The following is a 23,814-nucleotide window of genomic DNA, read 5'->3' as shown; positions in this document are numbered from 1 at the left end:
CGGATTAGCGGTCCCTAAATAATCAGCGAGGTGGCTGCCAGTGTGATACCTCTGGCTTTGAGGGAAGCATCTGGAAGCTGGTATATACTCCTTCTCATCATCAAACTCACACATTTATTTCCCACTTGGAGATTACACTGAATGTCATCTGTGAACGCGCTTGAACTCCTCACTATCACATTCCTGTGTTTCAGCTCTAGGGCCCAGACTGCAAGATGACGTCATATCGGCTCCCACAGCAGACAAATATATAAAACCCTGACACCACGATTCACCAGAACACACTCGAGCAGACTTTGTTAAAATCCAGCATTTTTAATGAATATTACAAAAACGGCTTTATTTAAAAGTTATTTTTTTCTCTCTCGCTCACTTTTTTTTTTGTACATTTGGTAGCAGTAAGGCAGAAGTAGTTGTTCCCAAAAACAATTTTTACATCAATAATATTTGCAACCACATGTATAAATATTATAAAACAACTCAACTCTGATGCTACAGTGAGCCTCTGCTCCCTTGGATTGAATCTGGGTGCAGGTTTTAGCCCTCACTGAAGAGTGATGGAGGCCTGTATTTGTGCCAAGGATCTTCAATATGTCATGACATACAAAACAGATATGAAGGCAAATATGCATAAGAGTTACTGAGAGCAGATCGCAAAGAAAAAACAATCCTGATATGTAATGAAAAATACACACTGACACTTTTTAAAGATTTTACACAGCATAACACAGCAGTTTTTAGCCATTAGTGTGCACAGCTGAGTTGACTGCTCACTAAACTACTTGTTATAATTTAAATACTCTGCTCTTAATAATACTGACACAAATTTACCATCATATTCATGATTCTGGTTAGTAGTGTTAATGTTACTCTGGTTTCTGTTTTGATGGTGCTCACACACTGGACAAAAAATATTTTCTGGAGAAAATGCTGTGAACAGGAAAGTGTCAGATGGATAAACAGACTGTGTTAAATGGAGTGAGAGTATGAGATGACAGAATGATGATCCTTTTATTAAAGTGTCAAAAAAGCTATTTAAAAAAAAAAAAAAGTAGTTACCATAAAACCCATTCCCAAAAAAAAAAAGAAAAATCCCCATCTAAAGTTGTCTGATCAAAAAAAAAAAAAAAAAAAAAAAGAAAATTTATAAAAATGAAAAACATTCATTTTTACAATGCCAGGCGATGCTGTGTCACCATTCACTCTTTTGTTTGTTTCACATTTCAATGTCTTTTTAAGGGAAAGTGAGGTTGAGATATTCCTAGCAAAGGAAAACAATACATCTCATTTGTTTCCATCAGCAAAATGCCAGTTCTCTGACGAGACCGGAAACAGGAAATGAGATCATTACTGAGTAATGAGTGCAATGGTATGAGATACAGTATAACTATTTCGAGCCACCAAACATCAGTAAATCTTATTTAACAAACAATGAACCATAGAAAAGCTTGTGTTTCTGTAGCTTTCAACCTTCATTATAGTCCACCACAACTCCCAAAGAATGAGAAAATCCTTCCATCGGACTAATAATTGTACACATCCATCAGTGCTGTATGTAAATAGTAATATATTACTAAAGGCCTTAAAATTTGTCCTCTTCAGGTGCTCTTTAAAAGTCACAGTTCACTTCAGTCAAACTTAGACAGCTGCAAACAAACCTGTGTAAGAAAAAGAGGAATAAGTTGGTTAATTTTACATTTTCACACAGTCACATCTAAAGCACTTTCAGTAAGAGATTCAGTGTTATTCAAAAAACATTTCGATCTAAAAGTGTGAGAAAATTGTGTACATAATGCACATCTTTCAATTAAAGAAAGATGTGCATTATGTACACAATTTTCTCGCACTTTTAGATATTTACCTTTATCTTAACTTTAACCAAACTACACTAAATAATTACAAACTTAACTGTATGTATCATTAGGTTCTGCTCAAAACATCAGGTAAGATTAAAAATCAATAAAACTTGGCAGGTGTGTTGATTTGTTTTCATGCTTTTGTATTCATTTTTGAATTTATGGTTTTTAGCACATTCAGTAACTTAGATAAAGTGACATTAATTACCGTTCAAAAACTAGAGGTCAATTATTATTTAATCAATTTCAAATAAATGCTTTTTATTCATCAAGGAATCCTTAAAAATTTTTTTTTAAACTATCGTGGTTTTCACAAATATATTACGCAGCACAACTGTTCCAACATTAATAACAATGAGAAATGCTTCTTGAACACCAAATCACGATGTTAGAATGATTTCCGTGATCTTTAACATTGGATCACACAAAAGAATAATCAGAAATATAAACCGATCAAAGAATATTTTGAGTTTCTAATTGGAAATTGAGACGTTGTGAAGGTGCTCATAAGAGTACTGAATATGATTCACTGCTGCCGAAAACACAGGAAAGAATAGATGACACAGTCACACTCAGAAAAACAGCGAGAACAGGCAGGTGGCACAAACAGTAGAGTTTAGAAAAGGCAGATGCTAAATTTACCATTTTAATTAATCCTCCTTCTTCTCATTGCCTCTTTTTCGAGGCACGAACACCTTGCGGAGGTATGGCAGGACAAGAAAGGCAATGAAGAAAAATATGTGTCCACAGAAATATATAGAGGAGTAAACCTGGAAAACAAAAACGTTCAAAAAGTAAATGACACCTGCAACACTTTACAATATGGATGGATACAGGAGGTAAGGATCGTGTACATCCAACGTCAGATTCATGACTAACGAAGCCCTGAGGAGTAAGTACACACCTTGAGCCACTTGTCGTAAGTGAAGAGGCAGAATGGGATCAGAGGGTATCCCATAAACAGCCAGTGAATTAACTGCTGTACTACATAAACAAGTGGATACAGATGACTCTGAGCGATAGATGCCAGCAAAGGACTGTCCCGCACCAGTGACTGGGCCTGCAAAAAAATTTACAAAAGAGTTTTATTATTTTTATCCACTTTCTAAAGCCTTTGTCTAATGCCATGTGTCCACCGGCGCAGAGCAAATTCAAGTTAAATAAATTAACATTAAGAATAAATATTGTGAGATTGTATAGTATGTATACAATATAGATTGTATACTACAGAAGTTATAAATGTACAATATTTTTTTTTCTAAACAATATAATAAACTAGATTTAGAAACTCATCATCACGGTCTGTGAAAAGGGTTCATTAACATGAACCTAGATTAATAAATGCTATTAAAAATGTTGCTTGCTTTGTTCCTTTGTCAGATTCCCTGTATGAGCCTGTCACGTAGTTCCCATAAAAAAAAATCAAGTGAAAACACTTTGCTCCACTCATTCTGCACCGGTGGACACATACCGCACGTAAACATGCACAGTGTTTCGATCTCGCCTAGAGCCAGAGTTGCCTGAACAATATTACATTTCTACTTGTTTTCTTTTCCTCCTGAGAAGGTTAATGATCAAGCTGTACCATCAACATTCATCAAACAAATGTGCTTTGGCTCAGACAGGACACGTCATTCGTAAACATTCCATTGACTTTCATTTAATGCCTACTGATGTCTCACATTTTCTGACGCGAGCACCATTTGTCATTTTTAGAATAGGACTACAAGGGTGAGATGCGTCCTCACATACTCACAGCTGGCTGCAACCTGTAAGATAGTATTTTACAAGCAAACTACTTGCAACAACTGCAACTGCCATTCTTAAGTACCATACTGTCATTGCCAGCTGAATATCACCATCTGTTTCCAAATCTGAAAATGCAGTTTAGTATCTCAATCAGTCATCTCAATGACTGCACCTTTAGATGCTGTTCAAAAGTTTGGTTTGATTTTTTTTTAAAGTTATTAGTAAATCAGACATGTATATAACGTCATAAAATATTGTCATTTCGAATAAATGTTGTTCTTCTGAACTTTCCATTCAAAGAATCCTGAATGTAAATGTATAATGGTTTCCACAGAAATATTAAGCAGCACAGCTGTTTTCAAAATTGAAAAGAAATGTTTCTTAAGCAGAAAATAAGCATATTAGAATGATTTCTGAAGGATCGTGTGACATGAGTAATGAGACTGAAAATTCAGCTTCAAAGCTGAATAACTTATATTTTAAAGGAATAAATTATATTGCATAATATATTAAAATAATATGTCACAACATTATTGTTTTTACTGTATCTTTGACAAACTAAATGGAGCCGTGTTGAAAACATAAGAGACTTCTTTCTTTAAAAAGCTTTCTAACCCACTTATGAACAGTATTGTGTGTGTGTGTGTATATATACTCTGTGTAAGCGGTTTAAAATACATTTAATGACTGATACCTTACTTTTGATCTATAAGGCTCCTGGAATGCAGTCTGTTTCATTCCATCACTTACATAAGAGCAAGATTATCATTTCAAATCATTTTTCTCAGTTTAGTTACTAAATTCAGAAACTCTATATCTTTAAAGCTGTAAACTTTCAGATCTGCCTTCAGTTGGCATGAAAGTAAGTGACTCAAAGACTTTAGTCATCTGGATTCGAAACAACTTCAAGCCTCAAGTCTGGTAGAGCAATGTTGCCATGGTTACCTGCTTCTCCACATTGACAATGATGAACTCCATGGAGAAGCAGATGAGGTACCCCGAGTGCAAGCCGTGCCAGATCGCCAGGAAAAACAATGTGAACATTTGAGATAACAGCTTGTTACCCAAAAACTTCAACCTCTTAAAGACATGCCTGTACCGAAGAAGGGCGAGGAAAGAAATAGAAATTGAGAGAAAATGTATTGACGCACACACACACACATAAAAAAAAAGAAAATACAATTTTGAAATTGTATTAAATCTCACATTTATAAAAGCATGTGCATACCTGGCCACCCAAGCATTTGTGTTGATGTTGAAGGAATTGATGGTGCCTGTGAAGAGGGGTGTGGTCTCAAATAGCCACACCCTCACATTTGCGCAGGCATCCCATTGGTGCTCCCCTTTTTCGTTCTTCCCATTGTAGCCCAGCCCAGAGAGTACACACACACCTTCCTAAGTATGTACATATATGAATATAAACATATGAGATAAAAAATCTGCATTCAGTGATTCCTTACAAAAATCTTATAAAGGATTTACAGTGAAAGCTACAGTGGCTCCAAAATAAAACAGCAGACTGTTCAGAATTAAGATTTTAATTTAAATGTATTTTTTTCAACACACACACACACACACACACACACACACAATCTATGGATAGATTTAAGCCAGAAAACCTGTTCAACGTCTCCACAACCTGAACAGGTTTAGCTAGATTTGCACGTCTAGTAGTCAGAGTCACATTCTCAGCTAGAAAAATAAGGCCATGCCTTGTTTGTAATTGCCTTGTTACACAGCTAACACCACTCTAAGAAGATAGTAAAGATACACTGACAGGGTTCACAGCATGAAGCGTAATGACTCTCAATTACCTCAAGTGTGCTCTTAATGGGGGATTTGGGTTGTGCTGTTTACTCACCGTGATTAGCCAGCAGCTGATGTACTTATACAGGTTTATTTTCACCCACACTAAGATGTACACACACTTATACCAGAATGGATGTGCCTGAAACACAGATCAAAACAAAGGATAAGAAAAGAATGAATCACTACCAATGAATTATGAATAGCCAAATCTTTCATTTTAAACATGATTTTGCCGTACAAAGACAATCCAAAAAATAATATAGATAAATTACATATATCACAAAAAATCTAAAGAAAGAAGGTAAGACATTTCTTAAGATAAATTCCAAGAAGTTGTTCCGTGAAAATTCTTCAAATCTTCTAAATTATTTTCTTAAGAAATAGGCAGTAGAGCAGGTTTGAAAAAGACATTAGACAGGTTTGGGGTCTATCTGAATGTGTGGCGGTTATTGCAAAGGATACCGCCTGAAGATTTTCTTTATAATCATAAGCAGAAAGTTCAGTACTGAGTGTTGTGTTTTTTTTTAATTCGTTATGTATTTTGAATAGTTACTTTTAAACAGCCCATCTCTAGATTAGGTGGACTGTTGCTTTCTTTTCATTTTAGAATTTCTAAAGTGTCCTTTATCTGTGTGTGTGTTTGTGTGTGTGTGTGTGTGTGTGTGTGTGTGCACAGCTGGACTGAGCGTGCCCTGTGTGTTCCATATGTTCAGTTCAATCCAAGATATGAAAACATGATTTAAAAAACGATTACAAATAAATACTTATGATTAACGATTTATTCAAATTTGCTCGAATGCATGCTGAATAGTATTACATGACATTTGATAAGCTAAACCAATTACATGAATACAACTGAGTGTCTGCTGAATATGAACAGCCCTAACAATGAATCATTTTCAACATTTTTCACTCTTTGTGTGAACTCATTTTAACTACCTCCTCTGCAGCGTTCAAAAAGTAGTTATATGACTTGAGGCACCGGTTTCCTATTTCCAAGAATATATAAATAGCTGCCAAAACGGTAACTGACAGACTTAAAGAGCGCTCTCGTTCAGACCGGGAACTTTCTGTGACATCGGGACCAGATTGAAATGATCCTGGCACAAAATCAAGTGGAGGCTCACGAGATCCAGGTACAACCTAAATAATACACTGTGATTTTGTGACTCTGTCTACGTTCAGTCACAATCCACTGATACACTCACCTCAAACTCATCTGTTAAGAAGTAGTTATCTGTGTAGTGCACCCCACCTATCGTGAAGATTGATAGGGTGATCAGACCTAAACCAAATCGCTTCAGTGCAGGAACCACACTGCAAAAAGAGGAAACATTTGTTAAATTAAATTGTTACTTATCAGAGGACTGTAAGTATTATAATGGGCCTTAACAGTATTGGTTATGTTGTGGTCAAAACAGTGTGGCCTAAATCTTGTTCACACTGAAAATAACTTGCATTTGGGACCAAACATATCATTCATTTTCAATTTCCAGCAACAGCAACAACTGGAGCCGTGATATGGGTGCACACGCCAATTCAACAAAGTTAGCGTTATGCAAATGAGCTCTGTGGCGACTAACAATGGGAGCAAAGACTGTTTTTTTTCTGCATATTGTTATTGTGAATGGTTTCACTGTTCTGTATGATTTGTCTCTGCTCACATACAGGGATATAATAAAAAAAAATGTCTGGAAGAGCGTGTCTGCATTTCGATTAACTTTTCATGCATTGATAATCATTTATCTTCCTCATGATATGATCCATTATTCACTGCTGCAATTCATTGACAAAAAACTAAATAAAGAATGTTCATTTTCAGCAGTAAGAAAACTAATTTCTACAAGAAATATATCTTGTTTGTAATTAGATTTTCTAATTCTAGGGCCAGTTGTGCAGCCAGTCAATAACATCAGAGCATCCAGTGCCTATAGGAATGTCTATAGCCTAATGGATAAAGATAAAAAAAAAAAAAAAGATTAGGCATGTTAAAAGAGCAAATGAGTTATTAAGACTTGTTCATAATCACAGTGCCCTTGAGCAAGCAACAAAAGTAACAAAACAGGAATTGTCCTCATAATGGACAAATTAATCCTGAAAATACCTTTGGATGAAAAGTGTCCAAAGGTAAAACCATTGGTTTGAAAGAATCTGTCTGAGATGGGATTGTTACACTGTGAAAGCTTGTGCACTTACCTACTGGGTGGTTGTCCAGGGACATCGGACATCTCTCGAGACACCAGCTTCTGGTAACTTAGCAGTGTGAACTGAGGCCCTACCAGGAAGCCTCCATAGAAATATGAGAAACCAAAGACCTCCAAAATAGATGGCGTAGAGCTGAGGGCAGATTTCTTCTGTTCTGCACTCATCTGAGACTGTTAGATAAAAGCAAATGATTTAAAAGAGAGGAGTTGGGAAATTAGAACTGGCTGTAGAAGATAAAATCCATCGAAAAACATAACTCATTTCATTTAAAAGTTTTGAGTTGGTAAGAGATTTTTGTTTCTGAAATATGTATTTTATGCTCATCAAGGTAGCAAAATAAAGCTTGGCAATAAAGCTCTTTCTGATTATTTCCATGCTTTGTTTATTCAATTACTCCATTCATCAGCATCACATGATCCCTTAGAAATCATTCTAATGTTTAATTATTCCGTTAATACTGGTGTGCCTCAGGGATCTGTCCTGGGTCCCCTTCTTTTCATCATTTATCTTCTTCCTCTTGGCAATATCTTTCAGAAATACAACTTCCTATTCCACTGTTACGCGGATGACACCCAAGTCTATCTCTCCATTAAACCTAATTCCACTCTCCCTCCTTCCGCTCTCATTAACTCAACAAATTTAAATGCTGGTTTTCTTCTAATTTTCTCAATCTAAACAGTGGCAAAATGGAAATTCTTCTAGTTGGCACTAAATCAACTTTATCCAAAACTAATAGTTTTTATCTTTCAGTTAATAATTCATGTCTTCCATTCTCTTCAGGTTAAGAGATTGGGTGTCCTCTTAGAAAGTACACTGTCATTTCAATCAAATATTAATAAAATCATCCAGTCCGACTATTTTCATCTCTGTAATATTAATTGCCTTCGCCCTTTACCTTACCTCTCATACTACTGCTATTCTTGTTTACAGTCTTGTCATTTCCCAAATTGATTTTTGTAATTCTCTTCTCTTTGGTCTTCCTCACAAATCCCTCTATAAGCTTCAATTGCTTCAAAACTCAGTCGCCTGTATCGCCAGAATCCCCTCCTTTCACCACATCCCCCCTGTTTTGCAGCAGCTTTCACATTGACTTTAAGATTTTTTGATTCACTATGATTCAAGATCATCCATAATCTTGCCCCTTCATATCTGTCTGCCCTCCTCCACATCCAACCAGTTCAAGAGGACAGCATTTATTTGAAATTCTATCATAACATTATAAACATCTTTACTTTCACTCTTGATGAAATGAATGCATCCTTGCTGAATTAAAGTATTATTTTCTCTCAAAAAGAAAAAAAACAACAACATTTCTTACTGACCCCAAACATTTGGAGAGCAGTGTAATTCAGACAGTTTGTTTCTCCAGAACTACTACTCTATCTGAACACTTGAGAACGAAGTTAATACCAGGTGTAAACAGGGTCTATCATCGGTCATCTGGTACATCTGGTATCTTTACACCCTCAAAAAACAAACAAACATTGCTTTAAGATGAGTGAGAAACACCTTTCTAGGGTGGCAGTAATGAGGGAGAGATCAAAAGAGATATAACTGCTTACACACCATCACATGAAGAAGCCAACTGTGTCAAGCCATGGCTACTGTTAATATTTCGGACAGAGGTGTTTAATCTGAGCCACATATGAGCTGACTGCTGTGGAGAGCTAACAGATTACACAATTACATCTCAGGGAACTTTCACTACACTTCACCTTGCCAGGCATAATTACACTGATCCATAATGGTCATTTAGCAGAACTGCTCCTACACTACTGAAGAAGATACTAAGTGGTTCCCCATCAGTTCCTCCTTGTGCTCAAATCATGCATAAAAAAATGCAAAGAGTGATGCGGGAAGAGGAAACGGAGGGAGATAATAATAGGAGGATACTAGGTGAACAACAGCGCAAAGGAAGACAGAAATGGTGGAAGTTAATAGCAGCTCATTAAGTCTCACTCACTTCTTCTTTTCCACCGTCGTAGTAATCGAGTGCTAAACCTGTAATGAGAAAAATGAAATCATCATCAGTACTGGCATGACATGATCAATCGCAATGAAAATGATTCATGCTACATGGCCATTTTTGCACCATGGTATTTTGTGAGTGTTTGTAAATGTTGATTTACTTTCAGTGCCTTGTGATAAATAGTTAAAAAGAATCAATCTGTAAATATCTTTGTTCTGGGGTGTATCAAGATTTGGGAATTAAAAGCAAGTATCATACCGATGAGTTTGAGCGTTAGGACACAATGAGGCATGGTCCATTTGATATCATACTCCTCTGTAGCTGTGTAGTAATAACCCATCAACAGATACATCTGCCACACAAAAACACAGAAAATACCTTCAGGTTCTGTTGAGATTAAAACAGTGAAGTCAATATCTGGGGTTAAAGCGACCCTAAAGATCTTTATGTGTTAAAGCTCTTGTTTTCCCTTCACCATCTTTTAGGTTCTTCTGACCTAATCGCAATTCAAGTGGCACATGTTATTATCTTTTTCACTCTATTTTACCACAGTAGACATGCACAGAAATGAGGGTTAAATACACGGTCCAATTGGGCACTGATAAGCTTGCAACATTTCATGCACAAGAACACATCAAGAGTTCAAAAACAGATAAAGAGATAGTGTGTGTGTGTGTGAGAGAGAATGTGTGCGTTTTCTCACCATCTGAAAGATAAAGCTACTCAAAACGCATGTGACTGTCCTTCCCATCAGCCTCAGCAACAAGAACTGAATGACTACGCATAAGAGGGAGTGACAGACCTGAGACCCTGAGAGAAGGACACGGAGAGATGGTGTTATTGCATTCCAGCACTAGCTGACCATGAGATACAACAATACAACACTTTATCAACAATGTGGAGAACCAGAACTCAACAGAATACTTCTGACAAAATGACAGCTCTGTAATCATTTACTCAACCTCGCGTCATTTCAAACCAGTAGGATTTTCTTTCTTCTGTTGAACACAAAAGGAGATTTTTTTTCGTTTTTATTGAATGAGTGACGACCTTTTTGAAGGTCTCTCTTTTTCTATAAAATGAAATCGAATGGGTACATATGTCATACTCCAAAATAACATACACCACTAAAAGTATAATAAAAGTGATGCTTCTAAGTCTATGAAAGTGCACTCTAAGCTACATTTTCTGAAATCAAACAGCAGTTTTGGTACAGAAAGAAATCTTATACTTATTTGCTGACAAACCAAATGTGGCACCTTTGACATAAAAGATATTTGCTCATGAGACACGTGAGGACCAGTGGTGTTTGACGTGCTATATTTGAAGTCTGTGTGACCTTTGTGAACACCGTACAGCTTCAATGAAATGTTGAAGCGACATTTACATATATTTTGGTACATTCATCACACATAATGTATGAATTCATTATGACTGAAATATAGTTGCATTAACTACATTTATGATACATTAATTATATTTTGTGGTGCATTTCTTTGACATTTTGAAGCCTGTCAGACCCAGTTTCCATTCACATTCGTTACATGGAATAAAAGTAAAAAGCGACTGGGACATTCTTTGAAAATTCTTCTTTTGTGATCTACTGAAGATGACTGTAAATAAATGACTCTGAGAAAGAGAAAACTATAATTTTTGTCTGAACTATGTCTTATGAAATGACAGAAAGAGAGAAAAGTTGTTGTTTTAAACAAGTCAGAGTGATATACCCAAATAAAACAAACAAGTAAAATATTGCAGATAACGACAAAGAGAGACAGACCTGCTGTTAGATCCGCATGCAGCACAAAGAAATCAAATACACAAGTTAGTTTACACATTTCCCAACTCAACACCCATCGGTTTTCATTAGTTTGTTTTTCAACCTGCCACTCATATTCCCTTTAACTAACAGCCTCACCACCAGGGGTTAACGCCATGGCAACAAAACCTCATGACTCTGTCAGTCTTCTTTATAACAAAGCCACGGTCATCAGGAAATCATTACCACAGACTGCAGAGCAGTTAGACAGGATACCCTTTATTTTCCACCATTATTCTCAAGGACACTAAATATTCAATAACTTTACAGAGCACAGTTCTACCTTCAGTGTCAAACAAGTGAAACATTATCCAGGAGGAAATCTGACAGGAGCCAAAGCACTTTCATTGGACATCTAACATGTTACCATAAACAATAAAAATAAAAACCCTTAATACTATTTGTTTATTAACTTTATGAGTAATATACACTACTGTTCAAAAGTCTTGGATCAGTATTTCTTTTCCTTTTCTGTTTGTTTTGTTTTGAAAGGAACAAAAACTTTTATTAATCAAGGATGCATTGAACTGATCAAAGTTAACAGTAAAAAAAAATTACACTGCTACAAAAATATTTCTATTTCAAGTAAACGCTGTTCTTTTGAACTTCATATTCATCAAAGAAAAAAAAAATATGCAGCACAACTGTTTTCAACAACAACAATAATAATAATAATAGGAGCAAAACAGCATATTGGAATGATTTTAAACTGAATTTTAATATTTCACAATACTATTGTGTCATTACTGTACTGTGATAAGTATGAGACGTCTTTCAAAAACTTTTAAAGAGTAGTGTAATATTTTACTAATTTTATAGCAAGTGCTTTCAAATCAAGAAACTGAGAAAGAACATTTATAAAAATCTGCCGAAGATCATATTTTTGACTGAATCAACCAAATAAGAAAAAAACCCAGTCTGAAATAGAACTGTGATAGTACATAAGTATTGTAAATCTTCCCTTTTAAAACTCCCATTCAGTGAAAATGTTTTGAACTCGAGCACAAATTTACAGATTGTATTTGAGAAGATGACTGGTGAGAAAAACAAAACCCCTCAGCTGTGATGTTGTTTAATACTGAGAACGCTCTCATTTTTGTCATGAGATGAGAAACAATCGCATGTGTGTGAACCAAGCAATTTCAAGATTAGAGAAACTAGGGGAGCTGAACTACAGTAGAAATGCTCCAGTCTAAATATGGACCAAAAGCCACTACACTGACAAGCCACTGACTTTCATGTTATCATGACCAATAGCATATAGCTAAGAAAAAGCTAGTAGGTCTAATTTAAAGATGTTACAGCTGTAAAGACACTAGTTATCAGATCTTTCACTTCTTCACTCTTTCCCTGCATCCTTCTCTCTCACCAAAATTAAACATGGCCAGTGCCAGCCCAGAGAATGTGTGGAAGAGATGAACAACTGTTGCAGACTGATGAAATAAAAACCTCCGGTACACCAGAGCAAAGGGATAACCTACAGGGAAAACAGAGAGAAACAGATTAGGCATATGAGGCGATGCAATTGCACGGTCAAATAAACACACATTTAGGGCACATAACAACTGTCTTTTGAGGGTGCGGCACAGCAGAGAATGCTTTGACAGATAGGAATGTGAAAGGTCTGTTGTGAGGGTGTGGTCAGATAAAAGTCATACTAGGATTTTTATACATTTAAAAAAAGATTTCTGAAGAAAAACTGAACTCTTCTGAAATTATCATCGGATGCCTACAGCGGTGTGATCTTAGGGATGGACCAGTATAGAAATTACGAATGACACTGACTACTAGCTGATGATTATTCCCATCTTATGATCGCTATTAAGATTCTATAAAATTTTAAAACAAACACTTGAAATCAAATGATAAAACTGCTTTAAGTGAGCATGTAAAAATATATTGTGCAACACTAGTCTGTTTTTCAGTGTTTTCTGATGCCTTTAATAACTTTAGTGTGTAGTAAGTCACCATTCTCTGACACATAGCTCTGCATTTCATTGCACACGTTCATGAATAAATATCTAAGATCAGGGTTACATTAACTGCAGATTTACAATAGAAATTGACTCATGCATCAAGCAAAAAAGCCCTGGAAAGTGTGCATCAGTATAAATAGGCATCATTCTGAGGCTACCATAGATCTTACATTGTTAAGCCTTAAAGACAACAGTGTAACAGTCTTTGAGCTGAAAGCATGCAAATGATCAAACAGGCGCTTCTATCCAGGTCCAGCAGCCCATGTGTCATTCATCTGGTTTAAGAGGTTAGAAGCAGTGCACTGCAGTGCACCTGACCAAAGTACAGAGTACCCTGCTATCTGCTCTCACATCCCTATATCAACGGGTCACCTGAAACCCAGCTTCATTTGCATTGAAAGGTTACAACTAACAGTAGATCAAACTACTCAAATTCAGTAGCAAAATAAAGACAGCTGTCATGCGAAGGTCTAACGAGTCTGAAAGTACTTGTAGTCAGAAGATTCACAACAGATGTGTGCAGTTAACCATGAAACCTCGCCTGACATTTAGGTCACATTGGTCGACCTTTGATTTTGGCTAGGGTCGGTGTGAATGGAGAGAGTAGGTGCTGGAGACGTGTTTTTAGGGCTGCTGGGAGCACAGTGGGCAACTGTGTGACTTGAGCACACTTCTAATACAACCACATAACTGTCCACGTTTTTATGACTCCTAACGACACTCATTACAAACTCTCACCAGAGCCTAAAAGATCTCACTAGTGCGCCGTTCACTTACCTAATAAGATCGACAAAATCAATCGAACCGCCGGTTCGGAGGAACCTAAAGATTCGGCTAAATTCTCCATGAAGAAGGCCGCCATCTTTAGTGTGGGCGGAAGTAGTTGTGGTTGTGTTTCCGTGAGTGTGTGGCGCTCGTGAGATCTCCACGCACTCCTTAACTCCGTGCTGCTTGCTACTCCTCCTCTCGCCACCTCTCACACCATTCACAGTCGGCCGCGCTCTCGACCTTTACTGCTTTTGCAAACGCCTTGTCTTGTGCAATATTTGTTGGCATTTCAGTTCAAACAACTAAAATGATCCGGATGAGGTGGTTCATTCAGAATAACGAAAACATCATTAGTCCGCAAGTCTGGGTTTGGATAAAATATAATAACAAGAAAGAACGGAAAAAAAACAGCAAATGTAAAGAATGACACATGTAAACTGAATTCTGATTATTGTTAATTTTGACAATGATTGCCTCGACATTACTGATAGAGCAGCGTCATAATACTGCCCTCTAGTGTTCCGCACAGCGACCTGGACTCTTGCTGTAAACATAAACGTGTTCTTCTGCTATGATCATTCTCTGCGCGATTCGATTCCAGCTCAAAGATTTACATTTCAAAAGGATTTGATCATTCTACGCAGCTAAAACAGCAGCTATACGTTTATTATATAATTTACTTTCAGATCTCTCGGTATTTATTTATATGTATTTTATAGTGTTTCGTAGGAAAGTAATGAATCACTAAATCTGTATTAAATGTAACGAATCATTGCTGACGCTTATGACTCAACCAGAGTATCATTATACTGCAACGTCATCACCATCACCATTAATGAAACCATATCTTTGTTCATCGTTTGAGAATGCAAAGAATATTTTATAATTTTTTACTGGTAAAGGGTGGGCTCTCTTTTACAGAGAGCCTTCTGGACAAATACTAAAAGAGCAAATTTCAGTCCACTATCGCCTAACGAAAAGACTTGTCTACTTTCAACAGCAATATCGATTATGGTGACTACATTATTTAAGTCAATAAGTTATAAATAAATTAGAATACTGATTTCTGAATTGAAATAATTATTTCATTTATAAATACTTGTGAATTTCATGTTATATCATTTTTTATAGACTTTAAAATAATGGAAAATGTCTTTATATAGTTGACATGGCGAAAAGCATTGCGGATATGCTAATTTAGTCCCACCTCCAAGACATTCTCCGCCAATAAACACATGTCGTCGTCCACTGGTTCTGTTTCTGCTATTTCAATTGGGTCAGAGCCGTTAAATATGTTCTTCAAACGGCTCTGATTTGGGTGTTTCAAAGTTATACATTATTAGTGCAGTTATGAGACAAAAATTATTTTAAAATATTAATAATTGCCCACGCTCCGTGAATATGGCATAAAAAGTTAAATAGACACACGACAAAAGACAAGCTTACAAATATTTTTCAGATTTTTTATTTTTTCTTTTTATTAGGCATTTATGAATTTCTGCATTTATAATTGAAAAAGTCTTATTTTCCCATATTTACATTTATGTATGCAAAATGTACATAGTAGAAGTCGTATAATATCATGAGTAAAAATAATAATAAAAACACATCTGGGCATTATGTGATCTCTCCTCTGTGATCGAATGACTTTTATTTTGGCAAGGCGTGTAATCTTTGAACCAATCGAAAGCGCCGAGGGGCGGAACTTATCAGCCAGCCTTATATAAACTCGAGTAGCCTGCGCTTCCTCGCTGTCTCGTGTCTCTTCTACCGGAAGTTCGTTTATTCTTGTACCTATTTTTTTCTGGTGAGAGTAACGTTTTGCAGTCATGACTGGCAGGAAGTTTTTCGTCGGTGGCAACTGGAAATTGAACGGCGATAAAAAGAGCATTGAAGAGCTCGCCAATACATTGAATAACGCCAAACTCAACCCAGACACCGGTGCGTATTTGCTTCAGTCTCCTCTTCACTAGACTCAATCACACGCCTCTGCGAACACAGGCCTTTAAGGGATTGTGCAACTCACTGCACTGACCCTGAGATGACATTCACGCGTGACTTTTGACAGATCGCATCGTATTTAAGATCATCATTTAAGATGCTCTTCCTCGTTGTATTTATCAGATTAGTTTTCTACAGTCAATCTGGAGCTCATAAACACCAGGATTAATCAGTAACCAGACAGAAGGGTTGTCCTAAACAGTTTATTTTATGAATGCACAGTCGGTGTAAAGCACTATTCGCTGTATAAACGAGTCGACTGACCGTTATTTGTTGTAATGAAGGTCTGATGCTCATCATGTGTCGTGACTCAAGGTTAAAGCTTCAGATCGGGTGTGTGATTTCCAGCACGTAGACACCGTGTGCATGCTCACGGTTGGTCAAATCAAATGACAGGATGATCCATATACTTGGTTTATCAACAGAACTGTGCTTTATTATCTTATGCTATTTATTAAGAACCATAACATTAAAAAGAGCGATAATATCTTTAGTAGGGGTCATACTGCCACATCTCCAGCTTTTGCCTTTTTGCTTTTCTTCGTGGCCTCTGTAGTATGCTGTCATATGAGCAACTTTACCTTTGACCTTTTTATCAAGGGGGATGAAGTGCCCTTTACAGTGAGCTTAAATTAGTCTGACCCTTGATAATTTTACAGTATAAATGCCACCTCCAGTTGTAATACAGCAGTACCTTAAGTTACATTAACTCTGAAGTAAAATCTGACACATGACATAGTAGTCATGTGGTTATTTTTAATAAATGTAACCGCTTATTTAATCTTGTTTTATGTTGTTCACACTTGAGGAGGTAAAGTTTTAAGTGGTCCGTCCCAAACTGAGGAGCAAAATCTGCTGTTTGGTGCTGATGTTTATATGGCCAAAATATAATCGTTCTGACAGCTTGTAATGTAAATCTGATTTTTACCGATTACATGCAAAAAGTGTATTTAGATATCAACTGTAATTTGATGTTCCCCAATATTATGTCTTAGTAAGATGATATTTAAATGCTTAATTTTATGATTGAACCTGAAAGATGAAACAAATGTTACTTAAGAGCCTGTTTGGATTCAGATTTGATCCAGTTTAACATTTTTGCTTCAGTCCAGTAAATATTCATCTTAATGTCTATAAGAAGTTATGTTTTTGTTTCTTACTTTATAAAATCACTAAGACATGTGCAATAGGCCTTTTACTTGCTTAAAAAAAAAAGTTTATATTCAATATGCTATTCCCAGTGACTAATTATTTATTTTCTCCAGTGGTGGTTTAACTTGGCTGGTTTTGTTTGTTTGTTTCACAGAGGTTGTGTGTGGCGCTCCATCCATCTACCTGGACTACTCCAGGTCCAAGCTGAATCCTAACATTGAGGTGGCTGCACAGAACTGCTACAAGGTTGCAAAGGGAGCCTTCACTGGAGAGATCAGGTACACCTCATCCAATTTACTGTCCAGAAAAAGAGTCGCAATATAATCAAGTAATGAGAATACGATCTTCAAGTTGTACTCCCTTGTCACTATAATTGACTTGTCTTATTCCTTCAGCCCTGCGATGATTAAGGACTGTGGAGTAAACTGGGTTATTCTGGGTCACTCTGAGAGGCGCCATGTGTTTGGAGAGAGTGATGAGGTAACTCGGTGCTTTAACGCGTTATGTGAAACCCAATTTGTATTATAGTATAAATCAGCAGCAATAGTCCTACCAAGGTTTTTTCTGTTGTTCATGAACATTTATGTATTATATAATTATGCATTAACTATTTGAAGTGTATTTTAAGTCGGTGTTGAAACTGAAACAACGGGTATATACTGTCCCTAGTGTGTGGATTGATTTATAGCAGTTGTTGAGTTTTGTGCATACCAAGTATACTTCCTGCCTAAATCTAAAAATTTCATACCCATTACCTGTGGCATTACTAAAAGATAATTTTGTCTTGAAGTATCTCACACCTCCAGTCAGTCTACAAAACGGCGATTAATTAATTTTGGAATTTTCCTCAAAAGGACAGACTTTAAATTTCATTTGTTTAAATGAGTTAATATCTTGATTTTTCTAAACATTATCTTTCTTTAACATAAGAAAAATAAATTGAAGTAAGACATTGTCTAGTGAATCCTGCCTATTACTTTAAGTGATCATCTCACTCCTGGTGACTGAAACAGACCTGAGCTGGATGAAGTTAAACATTAAAGCTGTATTCGGTAACTTTTGACGCTCTAGCGGTTAATAAACAGAACTGCTTGTGTCTTGTGGAAGAACATCTTAGCCGGAGCTACTTCTCTCTGTTTATGTCAATAAAGAATCACAAAGGTACTGGGTTACTCCGCCGCGGTACCCCCTGAAGCAATCTAAAATAGTCCGAATATAAACACTTATTATAGGTGCACCCTAGTGATTCAGGACAAGCCAAAAACACGGTTTGGGAAATGAATTCATGGTGTACTCTCTTATTATATACATTTTGTAAATTGAGCACAAAAAAAAGTTAGGGACCGCAGCTCTGATTGGTTGTTTCTTACCGGGAGCGGTTTATTTCTGCAAATGGCAATAATACCACTGGGAGGAGCCAGAGGAGCTTGTTTTTTTTTTTTTTTTTTACCGATTATCTGTCTCATATTCTACTGTCATGACATAATGACAGATTTGTAAAAATGTATATTTTACATATTTGTTAAAAGTTACCTACTTCAGCTTTAAATGCATTATTATACAAATGTGAACATGCCCCCCAGTGATGTCACCTATTAATCACTGGGCATACAGTTTCCGAACAAGACAAACCACATATTTCTACAGATTAGATCCAACTTTATCATTGCACAGGAAGTGCAAAGTGCACACACACAGAGCAGTGAACACATATACACACACAACCTAAGTCGTGGTATTGCCGGCCTGAGATTTGAACCCACAACCCTAGGGTTAGGAATCAAACTCTCTAACCACTAGGCCATGACTTTCCCACTATGTAAGCGTCTAACCAAATGTGCAATGAAAAGTATGTACATGATATACAGTGTCTACAAAATGTTAAAGGACAATAAATATACAAATATGGCAACTATGGGCGTAACTTACAAATATTTAAATATTACAAGCATGATATACTGCAAGTTGTATTATGAATATACTATACAGATGAATTCTGTATATAATTATGGCACTTAAATTAATACAATATGTTAATATTTTGAAATATCTTTTTAACTTTTCTAAATGGACTTCCTTTTAAAGGACAAATACTGAAAGAACAAATTTTTAGCTAGTATTCCTGCAGTGAATCTGACCCATCCTTTTGAGCGAGCATCTCACTCATGGTGACTGAAGTAAAAGGTGAATAGAAGATTAATTAAATGTTTTATGCAAATGTGAACATGTTGCAATAAGAGCAGCATCTACTAATTAAGCATTTGTTTATGCAGATTAATTAGCAAACTTGCCCATACCGTCTCAGGACAAAAATGAGATAAAAGTAGCGCTATGTTTGAGTTTTCTTTTAGTACATTTATTGTGGTGACAATTTTTAACAGTAAAATTACAAAAACATTTTTTTTTTTTTTTTTTTTTTAAATGATTAAAATGATTTTGATTAAAATGGCAAGATGATTAGGGTATTTGCAAAATTGACAAGATCAAAAATAAAATACATGTTTATGTTCAAGCCTAATAGTATTTAAGAGTAACACACACAAGCAATGATAATCGGTCATCTTTTCTCTTAATAAATCCTCTGCATCTTCTGATCTTACTCCCTGGATGTTGTTTTTCCTGACAGCTGATTGGGCAGAAGGTCGCTCATGCTCTTGAGAGCGGTTTGGGAGTGATCGCCTGCATCGGTGAGAAGCTGGATGAGAGGGAGGCCGGAATCACTGAGAAAGTTGTTTTTTCACAGACCAAGTTCATCGCAGGTATCTTTCAGTTTAGTGAGGCATATATGTGTGTTCTAAAAAATATAGATATATATTGATAGAATGTATCATTTCTTTTAGATAACGTGAAGGACTGGAGCAAAGTGGTCCTTGCTTATGAGCCTGTGTGGGCCATCGGCACTGGAAAAACTGCATCACCCCAGCAGGTACAGACACGCAGTTTGACCTGAAACATGGAGGCGTTTCAGACATGTTCCCAGGTTTCTTTTAGCTCAGTAACCCTCTCTCTGCTGTTCTTACAGGCTCAGGAGGTGCACGACAAGCTCAGGCAGTGGATGAAGGCCAATGTCTCCGAAGCTGTCGCCAACTCCGTCAGGATCATTTATGGAGGTGGGTCTTTTTGAATGCCAATGATTTGCAGTATTTTGAATTTGAATACATACGCGACCATTCACTGCACATCTTTCGGTTTATGATTACGGATAAGTTTTAGTTTGTAGAAAACCTACTGAACAAATGGTAAAGTTCGGTTTAAGTTAAGCCAGTGGTTACTTCATGGCTGCTTTAGTCTATACTGGCCATAGTTTATTAATATGCAGACATCATGTAAGGATTTATTATATTAATAGAACAGAACTACATAAGCACACTAAACCGTATGTTCAGTACTTAAGGAAGATTCAAGTCTATATTAGTTTCAATGAGGTGTTTATAATTAACATCGTCACTGTTTACTTATATCTGAAATATGTTTTTAACACTTATAAATTTACAGATACTTAATATTTTTGTTTATAACGTTATCAAGCTGTAAATGGTTTATTTTATCCCGAAACCTCTCCTGTCACTGTGAATACCTTCCTCACTCGTGGCAAATGAAGAACTTTAAGGAGGCTGTGGTTGAAGTCATGTGACAATGTAGTATACTACGGTTTCATATGTGATTCCTAGAATGTGTACTCATTCATATAATATAGTTAAAAATTAATCATTTTTAATTAAAAGATGATTATTTATTTGTGTATGAATAACATCTAACAACCTTTTAAAGTGAAAGGCATTGTGGGTATGCAAATTTAAACACCTTCCAATGTTGTCTAATATTGATGGGAGAACCAAACTTTTTTTAAATGGAGTCCAAATGTGTTTTTATTTGCTTGTTTTGTTTGATTTATGGAGGGCTTGGCTAAACCGGCCAATAAGAAACCATTCACCACTACTCTTCCTTTATTTTATTATACATTGTACATATCAAGATGTGTGCAAATGTAAAAACCCATTGGAGATTAGTTAAACCACTATAAACACTGGTTCTTGGATTCATAATGATCGCCGGTATTGGTCAAGCATTGAAATTTCGAAATGTTTCTTAAATGGTTATGGTGTAACAGCATAATTGATCACGTGATGTCACCTGTTTGCAAATTTGTTTAAAAATGTGTTTCAAAGCATCGCTTTAACAAGGACATGCATGAACCAACTTCAGGATTCATTTAATTTCTACAAGCTTGCATTTTTATTTCTTTCTTTAACAACATTGTAGGGGCTTCCTTTTAAAGGAAACCTTCTGGACAAATAGTAAAGAGACAATTTAACTTGACCCTTATCTAGTGACTCCTCCTCTTTACTTTAAGTGAGTATCTCACTCATGGTGACTGAAACCGATCCGAGGTGAAAGTTCAGCATGTGAAATGTATTATTATGCAAATTCAAACACATCCCAGTGATGTCACCCATCAGACTTGAGGGGCTTTTACTGTAAGAGGTCAACCTCGTGCTTTTAAAATGTTACAAGATATCTTTTTATAACTGTTTTAATGGGACTTTTTTAATTTTCATTTTATTTAATATTCAACATTACATAGTTGACATTATGTTAGTTTATAACTGTATCACTTAGTTATTGCATCGCCCAAGAAAGAAAATATAAAACCAAAGGCTAAATAAGCCTTTAAAACGTATCCAAGTCCTGAATTCTTAAGGAACATTTGATTACTGGATGCAATTAGAAACAAACATTTCAACCCACTCTAATAAACAGAAATACAACTTTGCTATAGCATATGTGGCCCTGTCTGTGAAATCCAGGCTAAGCTCTCAAAATCCAATTATGAGACAACATTCCTCAGTTTCATTTCAATCTTTGACATGGACTTACTCGGTCAATATTAAAGCTATAAAAAATCATTTCCACAGAATATTTTTCTTTAAGGATAATTTTATATAGAAAACAATACACCATAAAAATGACTTCAACTAGGTTGGCACAGGCAGGACCAAACATTAACTTTAGCAATGGGCCGTAAGATGAACTTGGCCTTTTAAAAGGTAAAAGTTTAAATTACTTTTAATGTTTTAAAGAACATTTAAATAGTTATTTTCTGTTAAAGAAAAAGTAGGAAGATTTAATATATACTTTTCTGTTATTTAACAGTCATGGAGGGGTTTCCTTTTAAAGGAAACCTTCTGGACAAATACTAAAAGAGACAATTTTGGTCTAACACATGTTAAAGTCAAAACCTGTGACTTTTGAGTGAGTACCTCATTGGTGGTGACTGAAACAATGTTAACCGTGAAAGGCATTATGGGTATGCAAATGAGGTATCTAATGTGGGTGGTGCTTTGCATTTATAAATGCATTCCAACATGATACTAGTGTAATTATATCGCTATAAACAACTGGTGAGGGTGCCTGCATTAGGGCTCTTAGGAATGGATTTGCTGACATTTCAAAAGATTTAGAGACCTTTTCCTATAAACATAAAAAAAAAAAAAAAATCTTTGGTAAAAAAGTGACTCTGTCTGGTTCACCATTTCAGGATCGGTCACTGGAGGGACCTGCAAGGAGCTTGCTTCTCAGAAAGATGTGGACGGCTTCCTGGTGGGCGGCGCTTCCTTGAAACCAGAGTTTATCGACATTATAAATGCAAAAGCATAAAGAGATGAAGCTATCATCTACCTGAACCCTAAGGCTTAGGTCAGCTCCCAAACCCTGCTCTTCTTTGCAAAGTGTTATTGTGATTTTTGTTGCGGTTGTTTCATTTTTGTTTTTGTATTATAAAGGGACAGAGAGACACATACTGAACACTTAATGGGTTTTATTCCACTGAAATACCAGAGTGCGTAACTATCCCTCCTACTAGTGTAATGAACTACAGGACTGTAATGAGAACCAAGCCTTTACTTGAATAATGTTTACCGACATTGTTGTGGATAGTGTCAAAAATGTAGGATAAAGTCAATCAACATTGTAGTCATTTTAATTCAAGTGAAAACTAATTTCCATTTAATGTGGTTGTGCTGATGTTTTCCTTTCCCTCAAAGAGAGTTTCTCTGAGTGGCCTATCCAGAAGGTGCTCATGTGTAATAACCAATGTCATTTGTTATAATGGTTAAGACCTAAATATTCTAATAAATGTTTCAGAAGTGTAGACCTAGTTTTACTGTTGTCTCAAGTTATTGTGCTTCTGCCAAATGTACTTTTTGTAACTACACAAACAAAACATATTTTTAAAATTAGTCTCCTATACTCTACAAATCTGCATTTATTTGATCAAGTACATTACGTTGTAATAATATAAAAATGTTTAAATCTATTATACACTACAATTTATTTATACAACAGCTGAAATTTCTGCAGCCTCTACTCAAGTGTCACATGATCCTTTAGAAATATATTAATTTTTTAAATCCTCAAAATCAAAACATTTAAACCATGACCCACTTTGAACCGTAGTGTAATCTAAACCGCAGGAATCACTTCATATATGAAACTTTACCTAGTAATCTG

General features: G+C 36.0%; 2 protein-coding genes, 2 non-coding genes and 1 pseudogene across 5 annotated transcripts; 1 reads left to right on the top strand and 4 right to left on the bottom strand.

Annotated features, from left to right (window-relative positions):
- Window positions 1-299: 299 nt before the first annotated feature.
- On the bottom strand, window positions 300-14,543 carry LOC113059962 (lysophospholipid acyltransferase 5-like). Of its 2 annotated transcripts, XM_026228685.1 has the most exons (13): window positions 14,161-14,543; window positions 12,777-12,884; window positions 10,292-10,398; window positions 9,847-9,940; window positions 9,583-9,620; window positions 7,611-7,789; window positions 6,623-6,731; window positions 5,467-5,553; window positions 4,834-5,000; window positions 4,551-4,698; window positions 2,761-2,916; window positions 2,499-2,626; window positions 300-1,658 (listed from the first exon to the last, which is right to left on the bottom strand). In XM_026228685.1, exons 1-12 carry the CDS (start codon window positions 14,243-14,245, stop codon window positions 2,507-2,509), a joined length of 1,398 nt encoding a protein of 465 aa, XP_026084470.1. In that variant the 5' UTR covers window positions 14,246-14,543; the 3' UTR covers window positions 300-1,658; window positions 2,499-2,506. The 2 variants fall into 2 exon arrangements, with proteins under 2 accessions (XP_026084470.1, XP_026084471.1); XM_026228686.1 differs by lacking the exons at window positions 12,777-12,884; window positions 14,161-14,543 and adding an exon at window positions 11,369-11,900.
- Window positions 14,544-15,054: 511 nt separating this feature from the next.
- On the bottom strand, window positions 15,055-15,108 carry LOC113060244 (U7 small nuclear RNA). Its single transcript, XR_003278219.1, has one exon. It is a non-coding gene; the product is annotated as a U7 small nuclear RNA (small nuclear RNA).
- A 774-nt stretch (window positions 15,109-15,882) lies between these two features.
- Window positions 15,883-23,461, top strand: LOC113059957 (triosephosphate isomerase B). The gene is made up of 7 exons (XM_026228679.1): window positions 15,883-16,092; window positions 17,459-17,582; window positions 17,700-17,784; window positions 19,931-20,063; window positions 20,145-20,230; window positions 20,327-20,414; window positions 22,844-23,461. Exons 1-7 carry the CDS (start codon window positions 15,981-15,983, stop codon window positions 22,960-22,962), a joined length of 747 nt encoding a protein of 248 aa, XP_026084464.1. The 5' UTR covers window positions 15,883-15,980; the 3' UTR covers window positions 22,963-23,461.
- LOC113060245 (uncharacterized) lies at window positions 21,566-21,622 on the bottom strand (annotated as a pseudogene).
- On the bottom strand, window positions 22,465-22,519 carry LOC113060243 (U7 small nuclear RNA). Its single transcript, XR_003278218.1, has one exon. It is a non-coding gene; the product is annotated as a U7 small nuclear RNA (small nuclear RNA).
- Window positions 23,462-23,814: the final 353 nt, after the last annotated feature.

The sequence above is a fragment of the Carassius auratus genome, chromosome 41 (assembly GCF_003368295.1).
Source record: "Carassius auratus strain Wakin chromosome 41, ASM336829v1, whole genome shotgun sequence".
Lineage (NCBI taxonomy): Eukaryota > Metazoa > Chordata > Actinopteri > Cypriniformes > Cyprinidae > Carassius > Carassius auratus.
The sequence above is the reverse complement of the archived record's forward strand: the minus strand, read 5'-3'. Positions and strand labels throughout refer to the sequence as shown.

What these genes read in the sequence shown, in the direction of transcription:
- LOC113059962 (XM_026228685.1), bottom strand. Translation starts at nt 14,245, where the DNA reads ATGGCGGCCTTCTTCATGGAGAATTTAGCCGAATCTTTAGGTTCCTCC. An exon ending in TCAGCTGCTGGCTAATCACG is followed by an intron (nt 5,001 to 5,466) that starts GTGAGTAAACAG and finishes GTACATACTTAG; the next exon opens with GAAGGTGTGTGTGTACTCTC. An exon ending in TTGTCAATGTGGAGAAGCAG is followed by an intron (nt 2,917 to 4,550) that starts GTAACCATGGCA and finishes ATTTTTTTGCAG; the next exon opens with GCCCAGTCACTGGTGCGGGA.
- LOC113059957 (XM_026228679.1), top strand. Translation starts at nt 15,981, where the DNA reads ATGACTGGCAGGAAGTTTTTCGTCGGTGGCAACTGGAAATTGAACGGC. An exon ending in TGTTTGGAGAGAGTGATGAG is followed by an intron (nt 17,785 to 19,930) that starts GTAACTCGGTGC and finishes TTTTCCTGACAG; the next exon opens with CTGATTGGGCAGAAGGTCGC. An exon ending in ACAGACCAAGTTCATCGCAG is followed by an intron (nt 20,064 to 20,144) that starts GTATCTTTCAGT and finishes CATTTCTTTTAG; the next exon opens with ATAACGTGAAGGACTGGAGC.